The 22646-nt window shown below is 58.3% G+C and overlaps 2 protein-coding genes across 2 annotated transcripts; one reads left to right on the forward strand and one right to left on the reverse strand.

Moving 5' to 3' along the window:
* Window positions 1–1187: 1187 nt before the first annotated feature.
* On the reverse strand, window positions 1188–12466 carry PRIM1 (DNA primase subunit 1). The gene is made up of 13 exons (XM_067529685.1): window positions 12339–12466; window positions 11691–11848; window positions 10235–10341; window positions 9598–9671; window positions 8728–8864; window positions 7958–8016; window positions 7371–7480; window positions 6558–6649; window positions 5834–5966; window positions 4921–4990; window positions 4289–4380; window positions 3765–3863; window positions 1188–3087 (listed from the first exon to the last, which is right to left on the reverse strand). The coding sequence occupies exons 1-13, from the start codon at window positions 12439–12441 to the stop codon at window positions 3068–3070; spliced, it is 1254 nt and encodes a 417-aa protein (XP_067385786.1). The 5' UTR covers window positions 12442–12466; the 3' UTR covers window positions 1188–3067.
* A 2898-nt stretch (window positions 12467–15364) lies between these two features.
* On the forward strand, window positions 15365–21195 carry HSD17B6 (hydroxysteroid 17-beta dehydrogenase 6). The gene is made up of 5 exons (XM_067529688.1): window positions 15365–15555; window positions 17108–17429; window positions 18613–18871; window positions 19317–19480; window positions 20534–21195. Exons 2-5 carry the CDS (start codon window positions 17117–17119, stop codon window positions 20752–20754), a joined length of 957 nt encoding a protein of 318 aa, XP_067385789.1. The 5' UTR covers window positions 15365–15555; window positions 17108–17116; the 3' UTR covers window positions 20755–21195.
* The last annotated feature ends 1451 nt before the right edge of the window (window positions 21196–22646 follow it).

Genomic DNA, 22646 nt, shown 5'->3' on the forward strand with positions numbered 1-22646 from the left:
ACCTGGGGACTGTCAGGTTCTCACCTGTTATCTCCCACCGCCCCGGCGGGGTAACGGGCTCAGCTGGGGGGCGAGAGAGGGTTGAGTGACTCTTCCGCAGCTGACACAGCAGGTCTGATTTGCCAGACAACCTGGCCCCATGGACAGACACAAACCCTCTCCCTTCCCTCCCCCCCCCCAGGTCAGTTAAACCCCTGCAAACCTCACTGAGATGCTCCAACTTTGATTTGAGTTTCTTGTAGTTTAGCTGATGTCAATTCCTAGTCCATTTAAACTAGCGTCCACAGAGGGCTCTAAACCCATTTCAATTCACACCTTTAGCTATATCGAGGCAATTGAACTTCCTGGCTCACTCGTCCCTCCGAGCCTAGATATAGGGCAGGCCAAAAAGGGGAAGCCTTCAACTTAAGAAGTATGCCTGAACAACTCTATTTTCTACCGGTACAAACACTAACCCCTAAGCTCTCACCAGTAGATCTCAAAGGAGGGTCACCATCTTTATTCCCATTTTAAAGACAGGGAAACAGGCACAGGGAAGTGAAGTTGACTTGCCCAACTGAACTAGGAACAGAACCCAGGTCTCCTGAATTCCAGTGTGGTGCGCTAGCCACTAGGCAATACAGCCTACCTGAAAGTCCTGTAAGAGGGATGCAGGAGAGTAAAATCATTTTCTCTTCCAATTTGTGCCCGGCTCGTGCTAGGTGCTATACATAGCTACGGGCAGGCGAGGTCTCTACCCCGCAGAGTTCCCCATGGAAAGCTCCAATCTTGCAACTGGAGTTGCAAACCTAGATCCCCGTCCCTACAGCGACATACTGATTTCTAGTCTACAGAGGTTCCTACATCATGTTAATCACTGGTGCGTTAAGTAACGTGACTAAACTCTGCCACGTTTCAACAGGACAAGCCCATGTGTAAAGCTAACCATGCATGCAATCACCTGCAGGACCCAGGCCTCATTTACAAGCATCTTACGGTCAGCATCACCACTCCTACTTGCAGCCAGCTAGTTTCCTCTTTGCATTGGTGTGGGGCTTTCACACAGTGCAGGAGAGAGGAAAGCCATGAAAGCCAATCTGTTTATCTTAACAAGAAGAGGACTGAGAGGCCATTTGAGCACAGTGTATAAATACCTTCACAGAGACAAAATCCCAGCTACTCAGAGCTCTTTAATCTAGCAGAGGAAGGCAGAACAAGAACTGATGGCTGGAAGCTAAAGCCAGATAAATTCAAGGGAGAAATAAGGCATAGGTTTTTAACAGTGAAGGTGATTTAAAATACTGGAACAAACGCTCGAGGGGAATGGTGGATTTTCCATCTTTTGGGGTCTTCAAATCAAAAGAGGGCAACTTTCTGGAAGATCTGCTTTAATCGAGCACCTGTTATGGGAGTCAATACAGAAGTAAACACAGCTGCTGGCCAGGGAGATGGTGCCAGGTCTGAAATGACTTTTTGGGTCCATTTCAGAAATTGACTCAAGTGGATGCTGTCCCTTCTAGGCCAACAGGGGGCACTTTCACAACTTGGTTTGTCTAGCAATGACTTTAAATGATTGGCTGTTCAGAAAACCTTTTAGGGGGAAAAATAACCCCGCTAAACCCTTGCACCTAAACTATCTGACCATGCGCCTTTAAGGCCAAAGGGCTCTGGCAGAACTGGAGTAGTGAGGGGAGGCTTTCAGAGGACTTGGCTGTCTGGGCTGCTCTTTATCCCACTCCTGAAGCACGTCTGTTTCTTTACTTTGATGAGCTCCAAACTTGCACATTAAAAACACACAAAGAGATCAACAAAACTACATGGAAGAGGCAGGGACCAAAGTGCCCATCACTCACTGTACGCCTCACACCCTTCCAGTCCTGCACTCCCATGTCTCCTCTTTCCCCTGGCACATGGGGGCTTAGGGACCTTTTCAGATCACTGGATAATTTCCCAACCAGGCCCCGTGAACTCAACCAGCCGCCCACAGCACAACCACCACCAAAAAGACACATGGTCTTTAACGGAACCCTTTAATTGTTTCCTTTTTGCGCATGAAAGTACAAAAGAAGGATACGCAGAGCGCCTCCTGCTGGGACCCTCAGATCCAGGCTGCCTGGATTCATTCAACACTCCCAGATAAAGAGCTTCCGAATTAAACCCTGCAGCAGGGAGAAGGCTACACAGGCTGCAGCTAGAAGGGAATGTTGAGCAGGAAGAGGGGCAACTGGAGTAGTCTGAAATAAATCAGCCGAGGTCCAAATCCGGAAGAGCTGTGCCCAGGGAACCATTACTTAGAAATGACAGAAGACAGACAACAGTCCGGCTTCATGCATCGGGGATGGCCAGGCGGCTTTTTCCATTAATGACAGTTTGCCCCAAAACTCAGTTGTCTTTCCCTCTGTGCTGGCAAAGGGCAGCAACCTTTGGGTCAGAGACATAGACACAATCGCCATCCCCTCCCCCCTTTGCAGGATCATCTTTAGTCTCAGTAGAAGCAAAGGTGCTGCAGGGAGCAGGGTTACCCCGATTGAAAGAAAAGACGCGGGACATTTTTGAAGGCAAGAGCCAGGTGCCGATTTCGGGCCCCTGCCCCCTCGGCATCTATCCGCCGATAAGAATTCTGCCCTTCCCCTCGTATCAGCCACCCAGGATCCCTCCTCTCCGAATTCCGATTTTACAAATGGGTCTCGGTAAGTAGGTAACATTCCACCTTGCGTTTGCTCTAGCAAACAGGGGTGGGTGGTTTAGGCAACCTGCTGTTTGCAGATGAGGGGAGGAAATGACATCAGGCCAGACCCCATCTCCGCACCTCACCCAAAAGGGAGCAGTTCTAGTTTCTGGCCAAGGACCCACGGCGTGGTCTTCTCCCAGCACACCCTGAAAGTCCAGGCACACGCCGGCCCCCATGAAATGAACCTCCAAATCCTCTCTCTCCATTAGGCAAGACCAATTGGGTGTCCTTTTGTTGAAAGTCTGCTGGGTAAAGCCTCGAATACCACGAATAATAAAGTAGCTAGAGCAGTCCCCTATCCCGATCGGAGCTCTGGCGACGGCTGGCTGGACATACCGGACGTGGATGCGAGAATCCTCAGAAGTCTCCTTGTAAGTCTAAAGGAAAGAAACACAGAATCTTACACAAAAGAGAAAGCTGCGCTTCTGGGTTACAACACACGTCTGCGTTTCTTTTCCTCTAAGCCAGTGATACTCAGACCTCAGTGTTCAAAAGCCAATTAGTGATCAACTCTCCCCAGAAGAATCACAGCCCCTACACCCCCTCCGCACCGCCCTGCCCTGCTCACAATTCACCCTCGTACCCCACCCATCCACCCAGCTCAGTGTCAGTGCTGGGTCACAGCTGTTTCAAGGCTTCATTGCAAGGGGGGAAAAAAAGAGTGTTCTTCACTCAGGATAAAATAGCAGAGGACATGATAGCTCTGCTTTTAACTCGGGTTAGCGGCTCACGTTAAAGCCAGAAGGGGAGCCTGGGGTTGACCCCGGGCTGCTAACCCGCGTTAAGAGCAGAGCTGCCGTGTCTTCAGCTGGTTTATCTGCAGGGAGGACACAACCTAAGGGAGGCTGAAGTCACTTTCCAAGGTGACACAGCTAGTGAGAGGCACAGTTGGAAAAGAACGCAGGCAGCTGTGCGCTAACCATTGGGCAGTATCTCCCTCCCCAAGCTTAGAAGTCCAGGACCACATTTCTACGGGGAAGGGAGATCCCTGAAACGTTTCGAGCAGCCTGGAAAAGGAAAGGCCCAGCCACGTCCCCACGGCCTCAGCCCTTACCGCTCTTCTTGAGAAGTTCTCCTTTGCGAGACTTGTCCATTTCCTCCACAAACTGTTCAAAGACTCTGACATACGGAGCCAAACTGGTTTTCTTGTAATCTAAAGGACAGAGAGAGACGTGCAAAGGATCTGCTGGCAGGACCGAACTTTATTTTCTGGATACAGCTCTTTCCACAGGTCCCCTTTCGTCCCTGTCGTGGGCCGAAGACCTCTGTGCTGTCCACCCTGGAGGAGCCACGGCTGCTGGCTGAAATGGAGCCAGCCGTTCAGCAGAAATGTTTCGCGACGTACGAGCGTCTCTGGGAGCGAGGGGAACCACTGGGGACCCGAAACACGGGCTAGGAAACAGCTATTGACTTTCGCTATCGACTGCTGGATGGACACAGAAGCGAAGGGTCCTGCTTGCCCAAACAGAGCTGCCCATCTGTTGTCCCCTCTCCTGGACCACGCAGCCTCCCAAGGTCCATATTCATGCGCTTTAATAAAAGCAGCGTCTTTCATGGCTGCCACCTCCAGCCACTCACCCCTGGTGCGGCGCTTGGGCTCCGGCTCCATCTCGTTTTCCTTCTCTCCCTCCTCCTCTTCCTTCGCTGTGTCCAGCTCACTGCACAGGCAGCTGAAAACAAGCAGTCCGAGTCCTTTAAAGCTGGCTGCCCAACGCTGCTGCCTGGCCTCTCGCCACGGCCAGCGGATCTAGGCTGAGCTCCCGCTCTAGAAGAGCCCCGCAGAACAGGAGATCAGCAGAGACCAGCCTTACTGCACAGCCGCTCGCTCGGTGAGCGCAGACCCGGGCCGGACCGATCACGCTGCCCCGCTTTATAAAAAGCGATGAGCTAGCCCCAGCCACCCTGCGCCGATAAATAACCAGAGGGTCGCACCCTTTGTTGCTTCTGCACTCACTTGGGGGCTCCGTTCTCCCCACGAACTCGCCGTGTGCCACCCTCCCATCCCCCCCATGCCAAAGGCTCTGGGTGTCCCCCGTTTTCTCTCTTTCCATTTTCTGATTTCCCCCAAAATCAATAGGATCCTGCCCGCCGACGCCCAAACCGTTCCCAGAAATCCTGGACTCGATTGAAGTGACCGTGTGATGCAGCCAGACAAACCCCATCTGGCCGAGTGAGGGGCCTCGCAATCCCGGCCATGAACCAAGAAATACCTTATGGTTGGCACGGCGAACGGGTCGAACCGATCCAGCTTCTGCAAATCGATAGGGACCGAAATACGACCTAGGAGAGACAAAAACCAGCATCACTTTGCCAGCCGGGCGTTTCCTGCTCTTAATTATGTCCATCACCCAGAGGCCACAACGAGGCATCAGAGCCCCGGGGGCTGGGAGCTGCACGAGCCAAGAAGCAAGACCGCCTCTGGCCTAACGAACTAGCACTCGCACTGCAGCAAGCCTCAGGCGGAGGGGCGCAGACAGGGCTGGAGAGAGAAAGGGACACTGAAAGAAGTGGGCGGAGTCACGGCTCTCCATGCGCCGAGGCAGGGGACGGAGCTGACTTTGGGTTGTGTTTGGACAGGGCCTAGCGCGACGGGGCCCGTTAGGCCCTACAAATAACACGGTCAGCAGTGGGAGATGAGGAAGGGAAGGTGAAGGCGGTGTGGATTTCTGGACTGCGCGCAGATGCCCCATTGCATTGGGCAGGGGTGTGTCTGGCAGGGAACGTGCTCCCCTGCCTGGTCTGACAGGGTGAGGGGCTGCGGGAGGGTTTCCTGGACACTCATGGGGCAGAAAGCGGCCGGCTGAGTTCCTACTACATTTATCCCGCTCGCGCTGCAGGGATTAAGCCGCACGGTTAATGAGAAGCAGATGGGCCACCAGCCTAGGATGTGGGAGACCTCGTTTCAAGTCCTCACTACAGGCTTCTTGTGCGAGTCACTTAGCTCCTCTGTGCCTCAGTTCCCCCTCTGCGAAATGGGGATAATGCCACTGCCCTGCCGCCCAAGGGTGTCTCAAGGACACGCTAGAGACTGAGAAGCGCCCAGATACCACAGTGATGGCACGTCAGGGCGCCTAGACCACTGGAAAGGGACCTGTGGTTGTCATCTAAGTAGTCACGTATGACCTGTTTTGGGGTGGACGCTGAACGGGCTCTTCAGCAAGTGGTTGACTCCTTTGCTGACGTTAATATCCAGCCGGGGGAAGCAGTACTGCAGCATGATCTCGGACTCTGCGTGGGAGGTCTTCTTAGAGGACGCCTAGGAGCAGACGGACATTCACAGGCCGGGGCCAGCGATTGTGCTAACTTTAGGCAATTCAAGGACGTTGCCATCCTAGGTTCAGCCAGAGGCCCCGATTCTGGGCCCTGAACAGCCACCAGGGAACACCCCTTGCCGTAGGGCGTTGGCGGGAGTGCAGGCTCCCCCTATAGCAGGGCAGCCCAAGACCTTCCCCGTCCTAATGGAGACGGCGCTGGATTGGGACTCAGGAGTCCTGGATTCTATTCCCAGCCCTGCCGCTGGCAAATCCCTAGGCCGTGCCTCAGTTTCCCCATCAGTGAAACAGGAGATGATAATGCCCCTCCTTGTGACGTGCTTGGAGATCAGCGGATGGAAAGCGTCGGGTAAGAGCTTGGCAGGCCGTTCTGGATACCACAGAGGCCCCTGCAGGGCTGGAGCGGCAGCAGAGCGTATGTTAGATCAGATCCCACAGTCTGATCCAAAGACCAATCACCCTGATTGGGGGGGGAGGGATCTATCAATGGATCGGGCCCAAAAAACAACCCTCACTAGCCACAGACCGCCTCAGTCCTCTCCCGTCCCCAGCCACCATCCTGGGCTGTTCCTTACCCTGTATTTATCCATTCTGGTTTTCAGGAGCTCCCAGCGCTGGACCGAATCACGCTTTCTGGGAAATTCCTGCAGCAGGATCTCTCGAACCGGTGATCAGCTGTTAAGGGATGACAACAAGGCTCTCCCGGGGACCAACTCCTCCCGCACCAGCCCAGCTGGGCGCTGGATTCCTTATCACCACAAAGACGTGACAGTCACGAGGCAGGAGCTGCATCACTATCCCAACTGGGGTAGCATTTCGGGGCTTCATTCGGGACTGGGGCTCTGTTAGGCACCATGGAGACAGACCTAGGGACACGGACTCTGCCCCAGGAGCATCCATGTGAACATCTCACGCACACGCCTTTGTCTTTCTCAAACACCAAGGCGCGCAGGGAGCATTTTCCAGCTCAGAGACGTGGAGAACCGCCGCTAAAGCCCAGGACAATCAGACACACCTGACAAACATTAATGTGTGTCTATTACAACGCGTGTAACGCATCGGTTCCGAGAACCCCTGACCACGATTGGGGGCCCCATTGCACCAGCTGCTCTCCGCGAAGGCAGGACGGAACTCTGTGGGCTAAACCTCCAGTGGAATCAATGGGCCAGGCGATGTACAGCGGCTGGAGCGCCTGTGAATCACAGGCTTGGCCCATTGATTTCACTGCGCGATAACCATTTCCTGACTTCCTTTCCCAATGCCCAAGGAGACTGCCAGAGCCAGGTGCACTCCGGTGACCCCGAGAGCTGGGACCCCCCCCAAGTGCTAACCCCCGGGGTGCAGAGGCAGCGCTTTCGGAAACACCCCCGCGAACAGCTGAAGGATATGCTCTGGAACGAGGGCAATGACCTTCTCCCAGCTCTCTCTGCTGCCCAGGATATCCTGGCCCACCAGCGCGTATTCTTCGAAGTACGGCTCCACCAGCCTCAGCGACTTGCTGGGGGAACAGCAGGGGACGGGGTGAAAGGGGAAGCGTGAAGAGAGCTCGGGCAGCGCACGTAGGGCGAGGGGGGATCTAGGCTGCCTTTGTTCTCCCTGTATTCTGGGACTGGGCAGGGTCCTGCCTGGTTCCTGATGAAGTCAGAGCAGCCCCAGGGCTGCTATAACTATAACTCGGGCTATAACTCGGTGTGATTTAGCCCCAGCCCTGATCTGCCCCCATGACAAGGGCTGGGCGCAGGGCAGACGCAGAGCCCTTATGTCTTGCTCCACACCAGCTGGGGAGGGGTCCAGCGCCGGGGGGGGGGGGGGGGCTCTCAGGGAGTCTCTCTCACCCACTTTAAGCTGCCAGAGCGGCACCCAGGGGCCTGAACATGACCAAGACCCAGGCCCAGCGTGTCCAGGAGCAGGACGCGCCATGCAACTAAGCCAGGCTGATGTGCATGAGGTGCCATCCAGCGTCACGGCGACTGACCTGATAAACGGGTGAATGGGGTCGGTGAGGTTCACCTTCTTTATGGTCTCGGACCCGCCCTGGGAAGTGAAAGAGGAGACGGTTCGTACAGCTGGAAACCAGGTTGCTTAGCAAGGAGACCAGCGGGAGGCACCATGGTGGAAGGTCATAGCCCAGAGCACAATTTTCAGAGGAGCTGAACGGTCACAACCCCAGGTGTGGCCCATGGGAACTGCAGGTGTTCAGCACCTCCAGATAAACCATAGACGGCCTGGAGGTCAGAGCACTGGGCTGGGACTCAGGAATCACAGGGTCAGTTCCCAGCTCTGCCACCCCCTGCCTGAGACGGCCAAGCTGCTCAGACCTAGATCGAGTTGATGCCAATGGCCGTGGAGTGCGTAAATAACGTTGGAGGATCAGGGCACCTCTACACTGCAAAAAACAAAGGGGCAGCGAGTCTGAGCTCCCGTAGCGTGGGCCCTGCACGCCTGGGTCTGTGGACCCGGCCTTAGACTCGCGCCGAGGGTCTTTTCTTGCAGTGTAGACATACTCACTGTGCCTCAGTCCTACAGAGGGGAGCACAGCCCTGCCCTGCCTCTCGGGGTCGGGGGGAGGATAAAGCCATTGCTCATATACTGCAGTCTCCGGAGCCAGTTGGGCAGCTACGACAGACCGGCCCGACGTGTGCATCGTTTTGCTCGGCACGGCCGGGCTCGTGCAGAGAGATGGGGCAAAGCCAGGCAGCTTCTCGGCCTACCCGGGCACCCTCTGCCCAGCCAACCCCGCCGCACCTTGACCAGGGTGAGATACTCCACCGTCGCCGAGCGGAGGCCGGACGACCACTTCCTGACGGAGTCATCGCACACCCAGCAGTGGACGCCTCGCCGGCCCGAATACACCCACAGGCGGTGTTGCACCCCAAAATCCTCTGCAGGGGGGGATCAGAGCAAAGTCAGAGCAGGGCTTGGGTTGGGAACAAGGACGAACATACACGAAACAGGGAAACCCTTGAGGAGCAGAGCTCTGGGTCCCCCCGGTTCCCACAGAGGGCCAGGATACACTGGGGGACGTGCTTAATAAAGCGAGGGATTGCCAGGCAGCGCACAGAGCCTGGTGTCTCTGCTCCCCGTTTACACTGAGGAGTCTGCAAATGGACCCGAGGGAGACTCTGTTTTATTTTGCACCCCACACGGAACACTGGGCCCTCTTACCCCCTTGGCTTAGCCTGGGTCCCATTGGCAAACGGGGGTCGAAAGGAGCGGCATGGCACCATAAACGACACGGTGAGCTGGTCGGAGGACCAGCGTGAATGGCACAACCGGCAGCTGCACGAAAGGAGCCTGTGCTGTTCTGTCCAGTAAATGTGGCCTACAGAGACTACACATCCCAGCATGCAGTGTTCCAGCTCGAGCCAGTCTGCAACGCACACTGGGACTTGTAGTCTCTGTGGGTCCCCCTGCCGTCGGGCAGCTGAAACGGCCCCTGTTTTACACAAGGACGAGACGCCAAGGCGGCTCCCGGGCAGGTGGCGTTTGGATTTCCCTGGAGGGCCTGGGGGAGGCAGCACATCAGGCGTTTGGGACACGTCAGAGCCCCGCTGGTGCCACGCGGACTGGACAAGACAGCAGCGATTGGACCCAAGGGGGGCAGCGGGTACTTGCCCACGAGCGCGCGGTCGATGACACGGATCGCCATGGTCATAAGGGTCCAGCATTTGGAGCAGATCTCGGCGGAGCTGAAAGGAGAGAGGCACTGAAGCAAGGCAGGGTGAGCAACAGCCTTCCAAAATATCCCCCTCCCCATCCCCGTTGGGCACGGCTAACAAGCAGCCACACGGTCCTGCTGTCAGAACCATGTCCTGTTGCCCACCCCTTGGCTTTGCCCTGGTCCTGCTCAGGGTGGGAATTCTCCGGGGCAGCGCAGTGGATTCTAGCGGCAGAACGCCCAACGCCCTCGGACCCGATCCAACGCCCACTGGAGTCAACGGCCGCTTAGATTGCCACCGAAAGAATTCCAATACATTCTGCATTTACCTTCCTGGGGAATATTGTAATAGGAAGGCTGGTCTTCTGGTTACGGGGCAGGGCAGGAGACCCAGCTTCAATTACTGGCTCTGCCACAGACTCCCGGTCTTGACCTTGGGCCCCCAACCCCATGCCTCAGTTTCCCTATCTGTAGCACAGGGTTCCTCTGTCTGTTTCACCTCTTTAAACTGCAAGCCGGTTGGGGCAGGGACTGTCTCACCACGTGGCTGTGCGCACCGGGGCCCTCTAGGAGCTACCAGGAAGAGCAAAATACCTGCAACACCTCCGGACGTCGTCATAATCCGTCATGTCTATGTCGAACACCAACTCCTTCTCCTGAGCCTGGAAGGCGCCCATGTGCACGGTGTTGCGCTGGCTGGGCTGCAGAAGGGGGAGGAACGGGTCAGTGTCGACGGTCGGGGGCACGCACTGACCACTGCTGGTTTGGCTGGGGATCCTCCACGTTACGGGCTGAGCCAGCGGCATTGCATTCAACACCCCACCGGAGCCGCTCCAGCAGGAGGGGACGTGGATCGGGTTTGCCACGGGCCCTCACGGCTGCTGCTGGGGAAGGTTGTGACACGTCCTCCCAGCTCCGGGCTAGCTCCACGCCCAGCAAATAGCACTTACCGCACCAGAGCGGGAATCAGCATCCCTGGGTTCTAGTCCCAGCTCTGGGAGAGCAGTACGGTCCAATGGTGAGAGCAGAGCGCCTGGGAGTCAGGATTCTGCAGTCCTATCATTGCCACACTGTGACTTTCCCAGATTTTAAAATCAGGAGGGACCTTTGTGACCATCTAGGCTCATTCTCTGCACAGCACAGGCCAGAGCTAACCGCTGCTCCAAGTCCAATAGCTGGGACAGAACTACGGCCAGGGGAGAGCCTCTGTTCATCGGATTATCCACCACGAGTTCGCTTGACCTGCCCTTTTCATTATTTCCCACTCCTCCAATGTGTCTCTCGTCTGCAAACTTCTCCCCTGATAGATTGTACGTTTCCTCCCAGGTGACTGATAAAACCGTTCAGTTGCACAGGGCCAAGAACCAATCCCCGCGGGACCCCACTAGAAACACACCCCTTCGGTGAGGATTCCCTCTGCCAAATTGGAATCCATTTAACACGTGCCCTGGTGATTTGGCAGTGTCCTGGTTTCTCAGTCAGGATGTCATATGGTACCAAGCCCAACACCTCACAGAAGCTGATTTCATCAACATTATTGCCTTTACCAACCAAACTTGCAGTCCCATCGGAAAAAAGATCCCAAGATCCGTTTTCCAGAAACCCACGTTAATTGTCTTTAATTATATTATCCTCCAGCAATTCTTTATTCATCGGGTCCCCTATCAACAGCTCCATTATGTCACCCAGGTTCCACGTCAGGCTGACAGGGTCACCCCCCTTCCCATTTTAGTCATGTCCCCTTCTGCGCCTCCGTTTCTCCATCAATAAAGAGAAACAATAACCCACCTTGTAAGACCGGCCCTGTCTACACCTCTGGTGCTACAGTAGCATAGCTACCCCGCTGCAACCTCACAGTGTAGACGCAAGGGAGTCCACTTCCCTGTGAGGCGGGAGCGATGTCCGAATGCACCTGTCGACCTAGCTGCACCTACATTACGGGTTCGGCTGGCGTAGCTAAGGGGCTGGGTTCTTACACCCCAGGGCTACGTCCGTCTGAGTTTTACGTCTAGCCCAGAGCTTCGTGACGACTCCTTCAGCCCGGACTCACTCGATGCGAATACACGGCCCCCACGTCCATCTTGTAGGGGTTCATTTTCTGCATCTCTTTCTCCAGCTCCTGGGGGCTGCCGAAGGACTGGTAGCGCACGTAGATGTCATCCCGCAGGGTGAAGGAGAACTCCCGCCGCTGGAAGTAATTCTTCACCACTGCGAGAGACACAGGGGGACTGGCGTTCCAAGGGAGCTGACCACGCACCCATCTAACCGCCCGCAGTCCTGCCCCACAGCCCCCTGCTAGCCCAGCTCCTCACCCCCTCATGTCCCCTCCTTCCCCCACTGCTCCCCAGAAGGGTCCCCACTTCTGGACCTGGGCCGGTGGGATGCTCTCTTCCTACTCTTCTCTATGCCCCTCATCTTCCCCAACCCCATGTATGCACCCCCACCCGCCCATGGCCCCCCATGCTTCTCCCCCAGAGCACGCACCCCCACCCTGTGCATGCACCCCCACCCGCCCATGGACCCCATTCTCCCCCATGCTTCTCCCCCAGGGCACGCACCCGCACCCCGTGCATGCACCCCCAGCTGCCCGTGGCCCCCATGCATCTCCCCAGGCATGCATGCACCCCAGGCGTGCACCCCCCCGTGCACGGCCGCCCCATCCCCCCGGTGCAGGCGCCCCCCAGCCCGTCCCGCTCACCCCCGCCGTAGCTGAGCCAGCGCCCGTAGGGCCCGTGGGGGAAGAGGCGGCGGTAGTAGAGCGGCAGCAGGTCGGGCAGAGAGCCCGGCTCGAACCCGGCCATGGCCCGCGGGACGCACCCAGGGCTGGGGCTGGCGCGCGCGGGAACCGGCTCCGGGCGCACGTGGGGCGGGGCGGGGCGGGGGCCGCGCGGCGCGGCGCGGGGGGCGCTGGGAGCTGTAGTCCGGGCCACGTGCAATTTGCAGCTCCAGGCTGCGCGCCCTGCCCCGGCCTCGGGGACACCCCGGGGACCCCGCCATCGCCGCCTGAGCCCTGACACCGGCGTGACGCACGGTTCCCCCCCCCCCGCCCCAAAGAAAGCCGAGCGACGCCAGCGCCCCCCCTCCCCCCAAGTCTTAACGCGGGCCCCAGGTGCTGGGACGGGTGCACCCCCAGGTCGCTCAGTCCCTGGCAGGGGCACCCCACTGCACCCCCCCCGCCACTGCTAGGCAGCCCCTGCGTCATTCAGGGGGAGGAAGTGGCAGTGGATGGAACCGCTGTGTGTCAGAGGCCCTATACTGATCATGTTTAGTGGAGATCCACCGTCGCTTCACAGGAGCAGAGCCTTCGATCCTGGAGCCAGGAGGGCCCTGTTACCATGTTTCTTTCCCCCCCACCCCATCTCTGTCCCGTGGCTCGTCGTTCGTACAGCAGAGCGAGGCTGGTCCTTGCAATCGGGGGCGATACAGCCATTGCGTGGTGGGGGGGGGGGGTGCCACAAATCAATCATTGAGCGAAGGGCCGGGGGAAACGGGGCCCAGCCCAGCCGTTCCCGGGGGCTGCAAAGGGGGAAGCTGCTTTCGCAGAAACCCTCCAGCCCTGTCTTCCACATGCGGCTGGAAAGGAACATCCTCCCGCAGTGACCTCCCCCCGGCACGGCCACGGCAGGGAGCAGGGCCCTCGCGGGTGAACGGCCAGCGGAGCTGGGGGAAAGTTGATATTTGCTGGACCTCGGGGCGGTTAACGATTAATTTCCCCGCGGATAGGAAAGGCGCCGAGACGCCGCACAGGGGAGAATGGCACCACAGTCCCAAAATTGACATGGCGCCTGCACGTTTCCCCCTCCCTCCCAACCCCCCCGACACCAAAACAATCAGTTGGAACAAGGGGCAGATTTCAGGTCTGCCTGACAAAGACAACGAGCTGTGGCCAGGCCACGAACCCTCCTGCTTCAGGGCATGAGCTGGCTTCTAATTATCGGGGGTCAGGAGGAAACTGGCTCTGGGAGACCTTTATCCCGGCCGCCTCCTGCAGGGCCTCTTGTGCCTGCCTCTGACGCAGCTGAGACTGGCCACGTTCAGAATCGGGGAGTTAAGGGCTCCCCTGCCTGTTATGTGCTGTACATGGGACAAAAGATTGGGGTGGCTTCCCTTTCTTCTCTCTGCTTCCCCTCCCCCACTTTGGAACGGCTGCTTCACCCTTCCTCTCGTCTGCTTAGACTGGAGACTCGGTGGAGTCGGGGTTGCTGCTCGCTGTGGGTCTGGGCAGTGCCCAGTAGGATGGGGCTGTGATCTCAGTTCAGGGAGGCGGGGATGGGGGGAGGGGGTCTGTGCAACACCCAGCACAAAGAGGCCCTGATCTTGGTCCGGGGGTGTGACATGCCAGGGTGAAATCCAGACCCGTGGGGGGCTGAGTCACCCCTGCCCTGCAACCTGGGGTGCCCTGCAATGCTTTGCTGCTGTTGCCTCCAGCCTGGACTGCTCACGCCCAGCCTGCAGCAAGCAGGTCACTCCCAGGTGTGTTTGTGTAACCACAGCCTGCCGGGCGCACCCTGACTCTCACCAGCCTGGGTTACACACTCCCACGCCTGGATTTCCCCCAGAAATGTACATCTTGTGCTGCCCAGCCCCCTCCTGGCCAGTTTCAATGTGTTAAATCTGCTATTCCTTCAAGGGAAATACTACATAACAGCTTGTCAGCTTCAATGGGATTATCCAGGCCCCGCAAGGGAAACGCCCTGGATTAGCTACAGCGGTAAAACAAGTTGCTTGACGCCACAGAGTGAGATTTGCAGTGAGTCCAAGCAACAAGGCATCAGAGTCAGAAATGGCCACAGGAAAAATAAAGATAAAATGCTTTTCTCGTGTCTAATTTAAGAAAGTAGGTTAGATCCAAGCAAAGTTTCTCGCCACATGCTTCCAGCGGTCAGCCGGACCAAACCCTTCCGGTCAGGACCACTCCCCAGGAGCCCAACGACTGTTTCCTTTTGTCTTGTGAGCTGCACAGAACAAGATGGGCAAGGAGAGGGAGGGGGGGTCCCATGGGGCATTCGCCCCTCCTTTTTATCGTTTCAGCCCCCCCTTGAAAAACATTTCCAGCTGAGAACCAGAGGACAAAGAGTCTGTGTGGAAGAATATTCCCTGCTAGTTTTTTTCCCACCCACTCATGCTTACATGCAGGTTTCCTTCGGTTTCCTTCCCCCTTTCTGCTCTGTTTTCTTGCAAATTAAGGCAAACACACATTCCTTCGTTCAGGGCAGACCTCTTCGCCAACTTCTGCCTGGGCCCGGCTGTGGGGTACGGAACGTGTGTAAATAACATTGAACAGGGGAATTGTGCAACTTTCCATGCAAGGGTGCTGCATGTATCTGGTCGGGACGATGCAGTACTGGCCAGCAGATTCTGAGCTGTCAAATGATACCTCCCAAGGCATCCCTCGGACAAAGATGGTTACAAGAGTGTGTCGGGTGTGAATACAGGGGTGCATCCCACCATGGGGGGCTGAGCCGCGCCTCAAGCTGCTCTTGGATGCTTCTCTCTCTATCCACACCCTCTCTGGCTAGTCTACCTGCCTGTGACCATCCGTACTCCCTGTCTGCGGATGAGGTGTTGATAGCGCCCTTGTCCTTGTGCTGTCTGAGCACCAAGGAACCCAGCACAGCTGGGATTTCACCAGCTGAGATTTCTGGATACATTTTGGGGCCAGAACAAACAGACACAACCCTTTTGTTTAATCCCAGGCAGAACTTTGCCCCCCTCGGACTTTCTTCTGTTTATGCATTCACGTCCCGTCCTGCTCTCTGTCTCCTGACCGGGACCTCTGCCCTGCTCCTTGGGGCATGGTATGAGCTTCCCCATGGGCAGATTCGCTGTGCCCATCCAGTCTGAAGACAACAGTTCCCCAGAGAGCAGGCGGACCAGCGAGAGCCGGAATCCAAGGCGAGCGGAGATCTTTGCAGGTAACCGTTTCCCCTGCTGCTAGGCTGAGCAAGAGCAATGCAGCTGGTGTCCTCACTGGTGCATTGATCCAGGGAAGGGCCGAAGCAGGGGCTGTATCATGGCTGCTGGCTCAGACAGATTTCAAACGTAACATGACCCGTTTTCTGCAGGCTGGCACAGCCAGTACATGGGGTGAATCAAACGGGTGGGTTCTCCCCTGGCTGGCATCTCGTGTCGGCGTTTACCTCCATGCACGATGGCTGTAAACCAGCCCCAGTTCATATCTGGTACCGTTTGACGCTGGTCCATTTGCCAGGCAGTTTTTAGGCTGGATAATTGGACCAAAATGGACCAATAATTGGACCAAAATGGATTTATTTTACCTGCAGCTAAACTTTGGGCTTCAGGTTTTAAAATTCCTGAGAGTCAGGGCCAGCGTCTCCACTTGTAGAAACCAGAATCGTATCAGCTCTGGGCTGTGTGACAGCAAATCTTGGGGCGCTTCAGGTCAACCTCCCGTCAGAGGGGAAACCAGCGACGCCGAACCTCAATATCTTCTCAGTGCAACTTGTATAGTTTACGCTCTAGACACCATCAGCCCTGGAGCAGAGGTGGTCACCAACGGCATGCGGGTGTGCTGCTCGGTACACACACCAGGACCTGCTTCCCTGAGAGCCGATCTGCCCTGAGGCCTTGACCCTAGTGAGAACAGTTAACGCAGCGAGCAAAGCCTGCCCATGTCTGCGACAGCACCTCCCAAAAAACCCAGCACAAAACCTAACACCAGTGCCCCAGGCCATCCAAAGGCAGACCACGACAGCGGCGCTACCTAGTGACACCTGCCAGGTCGTGGTCCAGGACCCAGGCAACCTGGTGCGGGTGGAGGCCTGCCATGCTGTCTACTCGGCGACTTCCTCTGCCCGGGTCAACTGGGTCAAGAGCTCTGGCCTGATGGTTGGGGCCTGGTGGCGGGCGAGCGCCCTCCTGCCCGTGCTGCAGGCCATCCGGTGGAGTGCGGGTCCGCTGCTCTGTCTGGGTGTGCACCTTTCCGCCACCCATCCTGCTCCGCCGGAGAACAGGCAGGATTTAAAGGGCAGGGTGTCTGAACGGCTGCGGAGGTGGACCGGACAGCTGCGGTGCCTCTCCCGGCGGGGAGGGAGTAGTTCCTCTCCTTAGGCTGGGGAAGGGGCTTTTAGCCATGGGCAGGTGGGCATCCCGGAACCCAAAAAGACACCTGCCAGGACGGTAGCGTCATTCATTTGAACAGAGCTAGAGTGATCTATGCCAGCTGGGCCCTTAAAAATCACCCCCCAACCGGGTCTTGTTCTGGTTCCAGAAATATTTATGTTCATCAGGGTTTAATTCCAAAAACAAGGCACCATCTCTTCAACAGTCACGCTCGTATTAGATGCATTGGGCTATGGTGCCCGTGAGCCCTTTGCCTGCTACAGGCTTCTAGATACTCACTTGTTGCGCTGCGCTGTTAAGCAGCTGCTCTGACCCACCCCAGAGCCAGCTGCATTTCAGTGCAAGTCTTGCCCCATCTGGATCGGTTAGTTGGTTTGTTTGCAGCTTGTGAAGATGTGGCTGTACCTGGCCGTCCTGCTGGGGCTGTACTTCCTGCGCCGATGGTACCGGGAGCGGCAGACCGTGGAGAACCTCCGAGATAAATACGTCCTGATCACCGGCTGCGACTCCGGCTTCGGGAACCAGCTGGCCCGGCAGCTGGACGCACGGGGCCTGCGGGTGCTGGCGGCGTGTCTCACCCAGCCGGGGGCGGAGGAGCTGAGGAAGGCGACGTCGGAGCGGCTGCAGACGGTGATCCTGGACGTCACCCGCACCGACAGCATCGCCGCGGCCACCGCCTGGGTGAAGGCGCAAGTGGGGGACAGAGGTGCAGCCCCTGAATCCACCACCTGCCCCTTTATTTTCTCCCTGCCTTTCCCAGGGCCGGCTCTGAGCTCACACAGGCTGAGGATTTGATAGTGCAACAGGCAGAAAAGGAGTGAAGGGCTGGGAGCCAGGACTCCTGGGTTTTATTGCCGTGCCTGGGAGGGCGATGGGGGCTAGTGGCTTAGAGTGAGGGGGGCTGGGAGCCAGGACGCCTGGGTTCCATTCCCAGCTCTGGCAGGGGAGCGATGTTTAGTGGTTCACGCGTGAAGGGGGGGGGGGAGAGAGTGGCTGGCAGGGCTCCGGGGTTGCATTCTCAGTTGGGGGAGCAGAGAGGTACCATGGCACGACAATCACGTGTCGCTTTACATTCGCTAACGAGAGCTGCGGGTCAGTGTTAGCGATCCCCTTCCACAGAAGAGGAAACTGAGGCACGGAGTGAGGCAGTGACCTGCCCAAGGCCAGCCAGTACAGCGGAGCAGAGAGAGGAGCCCAGGTGTCTCTTTGACATGCTGGCTGTGGACATTTACAGAAATCAGCTGGAGTCCAGGGTCACCTGAGTAAGTCCTGGTGACTCACAGGGTGTAGCCCTGGCTTAGCTCCCTGGGCCCATTGTACCTGTGCATGTCCTTTATGGGCCATTAAACAGCTGACCGCGGCTGCGCTGCCAACTGGTCTGTCTGGGCCTCGCCCAGAAACCCAGCACAGGTTGAAAGGCAGCTACACCAAACGAAGCCCGAACTTCCAGTACAGACATGACACAGGCACAAAACCAGTGCCAGCCTCCGTAGCAAATCACACCCTTTCGCTGGTACCGGGCACGGCCCGGCTCATGCGAACGACTGTCATCTGGAAACGTTGCTATGCAATCCCGTTATAAAGGGTCCCCCTAGTCCAGCCAGCATCACCGACGCGCCGTTGGCAGCTGCATTCAGGGCACGGTGACATGGGCACTGGAGCGTCCTGCAGAATAACCCCAGGACAGGCAGACGCGCCCGGCCCTCGCCCAGAGAAATGGCTTTTTAGCAGTTGCCCCAGGCACACGGGGAGAGGGGGGTGGCAGGAGAGGCTTGAGTTAATTGCTGGCTGTGGATGAATACTGGTGCTGTTAAGAGATTTCAGCTCGAAGGTGAGCCCCCCCCCCCCGGCCTTCCCCCACATGCTCATTCACTGTCCCCCTTTCCCAGGGCTTTGGGGCTTGGTGAACAACGCGGGGGCCGTGTTACCCACCGGCCCCAACGAGTGGCTGACCAAGGACGACTTCGTCAAGGTGCTGGACGTGAACCTGATCGGGCTGATCGAGGTGACCCTCAGCCTCCTGCCCCTGGTGAAGCGAGCCAGGGGCCGGCTGGTCAGCGTGAGCAGCATCCTGGGGCGGCTGGCCTTCTACGGAGGCGGCTACTGCCCGTCTAAGTACGGCGTGGAGGCGTTCTCCGACAGCCTCAGGTACCCACGAGAGCCGCACGCCCCCCCGCCCCAGATCAGCTGCTGGCGCGGAGCAGAAATTCCCAAGTGCGGGGGGCTGAGGCCGGGAGGTTCCGAAGCAATTTGGGGACTGAAGCCGCCGAGGGCCTGCCTTGAACCCCCCTTAAAAGAACCTGATTCGCAGACAGTCCTCAGCACCCGCCCTCTGGGAAGAAGGGTCCTTTGAGGGTCTCCCCTCAGCACCCCAAATCCCTACTTCTTTGGGGGACGTCCTGACCCAGTTTTCACGGGTGGCCACGGCTCTCCAGGTGCTTTGATTTAGAGGGGGCCAGCTCAAAAGGGGTCAAGCACCCACAGTGGGTGTTGGGGGCTCCTGAAACCAGAGGCAGGTCCGAGGGGGGGCTCGAGCCAGGCTCCCGAAAGCCACGGCACACGAGGCAGCCAAGACAGGCTGGTTTCCTTCCAGGCGTGAGCTGCGGCCCTTCGGCGTGCAGGTCGCCATGGTGGAGCCCGGCTATTTCCGCACGCCCATGACGGACGTTCAGCGCAACCTGGAGTGCGTGGAGCAGCTCTGGCGCCGCGCCCCCCCGGAAATCAAGGCGAGCTACGGGCAGCACTACTTCGACCACTGTGAGCGCTCGCCTGTCCTCATGGGGAGACGGGGAATTTCTGGGCAGGCTCCCGAGGGTGGGAACAAGGGAGGATCCAGCCAGGCCATGAACACTCTGGGCCCTCGTCTCCCGCTTCTGGGGCCCCTGGAGCTGCTGCGCTGGGGCGTTGGCCTTGGAATGCAGCCGAATTGCGCCAAAAGGGGGCTCAGCATCGGTCCTGGACTGACAGGTGTGTGTACGCAGGAGAGAACCGTCCTCTGCGGGACACCTGCCTGTGGCGCGGTTGGTCTGGTAGCCCCTGTGCTGTTAATAGCTGATGGAGGCTTTCTGCAGGTCGGGGGGGCGTTTCCAGCAGGAGGTTCCGAGTTTGGGGCCGATTAAGACTAAGAGGGAGGGGTACGGTTCTGCCATGGGGGCCGGAGAAGTGTTGTCAGGTGCTGGCTGCGTGCGTGGGTTCCCCGTGGTGCAAGCTGTCCCGGCTCTGCGCAGGTAACTGGGGCACCACGCCACAACACGCCCGCAGACCTGCTTAGCAAGGAAGGCACCCGGCCAAGTTTATTGCCAAACAACCCCTGCAGAAAAGGCCGTAGCCGTGTTCCCAGCACACTTAACGTCGTGTGCCCCTGACAATGGTCCTGGCCCAGGCACCGGCGGGACAGTCCGGTCCTCTCGCGCTCAGAGAAAGATGCTTCTTCGGAGCCCCTCCTTTACGCACGGATGCCAACAAGTTGCGTGTTGCCCCCCCTGCCGTGTGTCGGTGCCAGCCCCTGACGAGGCAGGGCACCAGCCTTTGATGTGGTACGATACCACCCGTTCCCATGGACCAGTGCGTCTGTGGCACCTGCGTGCGTTACGCCAGCGCTGGCCTCGCCCTGCCGCCTGCTGATTTTGCTTTATAACACGCTCGACCGTGCCTTTAGCTTGGCCTCCTGCCTCCGGCTCTTACTTTCTACTAGGAGAAGTGCCCCTGGGGGCGGGGGAGGGGGCAGGCTCTGCCCTCCGAACCGGGACCGGGACGCCTCCCCGGTGGAAAGGCCTGGAGGGCCGATCTCTCCCCTTTCTCTGCTTGCAGTGCACAGGCGCTTCCGAGAGACGCTCCTCACAAGATGCAGCCGCAACCTCTACCTGGTCACCGACTGCCTGGAGCACGCGCTGACGGCCCGCCACCCCCACACCCGCTACTCCGGGGGCTGGGACGCCCAGTTCTTCTACATCCCCCTCTCCTACCTGCCCACGGCCTGGGCAGACTGGGTGCTGACCCGGGGTTGGCCCCGACCAGCCCAGGCCGTGTAAGTGCGGCAGGGGGGAGAACCAAGAAGACAACGGAAGCATTCGCATGGGGGGGGAGGGAGGAAGACGTTGGGAAATCCAGAAGGGCCCGGGACCAATAGCAGCTTTGCCTGTCTGCACTGGGGGGGGGAGCACCCGGGGGGGCGTCTGCCCCGGACTCTACGCCAGCCCGTCCCCGCCCCTGCAAAGTGCAGATGAGCAGAGCTCCCTGCAGCTCCTTCAACGGGTCGGGTTTCTTCAGTTTAAATGCTTCGGGCCAGGTCGCTTGTCAGGGTCGTGAGTGGGATTTGCAGGCTCTCGCCGCCTGACGGCTTAGATTGGAAGCTCCGTGGGGCAGGGGCTGTCTCTTTGTTTTGTGGTCGTACAGCGCCTAGCGCTGGGGGGGGGCTGGTCCATGCCAGAAAACCCTGGGCGCCGCCGTAAGACACCAAATAAAGAAATATTTCCCCTTCACTCGCTCCCTTTGCTCTTTGGTTCTTTGCTTGGCTTGGCGCATTTGTTGCACTTGAATAATACCGAGCCCGTCTCACCCGTGGATCTCAAAGCACTGTGAAAAGGAGTGCTGTGGCATGATCCCCAGTTTCCCCACCTGTAAAATGAGACACAGACCAGTGGGAAGAGGCTTGCCCAAGGCCATCCAGCCGGCCAGTGGCCGAGCCGGGAAGAGACTGCAGCTCTCCCAAACCTCAGGCCAGCCCTCTAGCCAATAGGCCGCATTGCCTCCCATTTTACACAGTGAAACTTTATGAGCCCAGGTCCAAATTGCAGAGGACTGGGATGGGGAGGAGGCCTGTCCCGCCTGCTGTTTATACTGGGGGAAATCTGGAGTGACTCCCCAGGATGAAATGCAGCCTGCGTCTCTCCAAAGGGAGGTGGCTGAGCAGGGGTTGGGGGGGACACGCCCTCCCCGGGGCTGCAAGGAAGGCAAAAGCTGGTTTCATTCTGCAGCCAGCGATTTCTCCCTTCATGCCCACCTCGCTCCATGACAGGACGGAGGGCGAGCGCTCTCTGCCCCGCTGACGGCTGGGCCGTTGTGCTCTGCCCCCGGCCCTGGCGCGCCTTGGAGAAGGCGGGGAGCTGGGCCTTCGTCCGTGAACTGCCACCGGAGCTGGCGGAAAGCTGACTTGCGCTGGAGTGCGGGATGATTTCATTCAGCGAGGTCACGGCTGTCCCGCCCTGGGCCGGAGAGGGGAGTTTGTTTGTTGCAGCGGGAGCAGAACCACAGCGGACCCAGAGCAGGGGCCACTGCTGATCCCGAAACTCACGCAGAGCGATGGCGTTTCAGCCCCACGGTGCCGGCCAAGAGCCGGCAGTGGCAGCCGCAAGCCAAGGGGTGGGGAGCTGTGGCTGGGCTAAAGGGCATGAGCCGATCTCTCACTGCGGGGGGAGGCGGGGGGAAGAAATGGCTCCGCAGCAGGCTGCGCACTCGCCTCTGACCCCGGGGGATTCCTAGGGGCAGATCTTCCGCCAGTGTAAAGGGCATAGGCCCATTAGAGCCACGCCATGCTGCAGCAGTGGGGAGTCTGCCCCGGCCCGGATCTGCTCCTGTGCCGACATCACCGCCCGTTTCGTTTCCATCCTCCCCGTTTGGAAGCGGTGGGTCACCTCGCCTCCCTTCAGAGACCTGGAGGAAGCAACCTCCACCCGGAGGTTCGCTCTGGGGGCTTTTGTGGCCGGTTCCTGCTGGGATCTGCCCCACAGGGTGACTGCCAGGGCTCAGTCACGCAGAAATAAGAAGGGCACCCGCCCGAGAGATACCATCGATTTCCAGCTGCTCCCTTTCGTCCCACCCAGCCCCACCTCTGGGGGCCGGCTGAGGAGTTCTGACTCGCAAGATGCAGCAAAGAAATCACAGCCATGCTGCTCCCGCCCCAGGCTGGAACCAGCCACTTGAA

This window comes from Emydura macquarii, unplaced genomic scaffold, assembly GCF_026122565.2.
Source record: "Emydura macquarii macquarii isolate MOO-44397 ecotype Brisbane River unplaced genomic scaffold, CSIRO-AGI_Emac_v2 contig_2994, whole genome shotgun sequence".
NCBI lineage: Eukaryota > Metazoa > Chordata > Testudines > Chelidae > Emydura > Emydura macquarii.

What these genes read in the sequence shown, in the direction of transcription:
- PRIM1 (XM_067529685.1), bottom strand. Translation starts at nt 12,441, where the DNA reads ATGGCCGGGTTCGAGCCGGGCTCTCTGCCCGACCTGCTGCCGCTCTAC. An exon ending in TTCGCCGTGCCAACCATAAG is followed by an intron (nt 4,381 to 4,920) that starts GTATTTCTTGGT and finishes GCTTGTTTTCAG; the next exon opens with CTGCCTGTGCAGTGAGCTGG. An exon ending in GCCCAAGCGCCGCACCAGGG is followed by an intron (nt 3,864 to 4,288) that starts GTGAGTGGCTGG and finishes TCTGTCCTTTAG; the next exon opens with ATTACAAGAAAACCAGTTTG.
- HSD17B6 (XM_067529688.1), top strand. Translation starts at nt 17,117, where the DNA reads ATGTGGCTGTACCTGGCCGTCCTGCTGGGGCTGTACTTCCTGCGCCGA. An exon ending in GGCGCAAGTGGGGGACAGAG is followed by an intron (nt 17,430 to 18,612) that starts GTGCAGCCCCTG and finishes CCCCTTTCCCAG; the next exon opens with GGCTTTGGGGCTTGGTGAAC. An exon ending in GCAGCACTACTTCGACCACT is followed by an intron (nt 19,481 to 20,533) that starts GTGAGCGCTCGC and finishes CTCTGCTTGCAG; the next exon opens with TGCACAGGCGCTTCCGAGAG.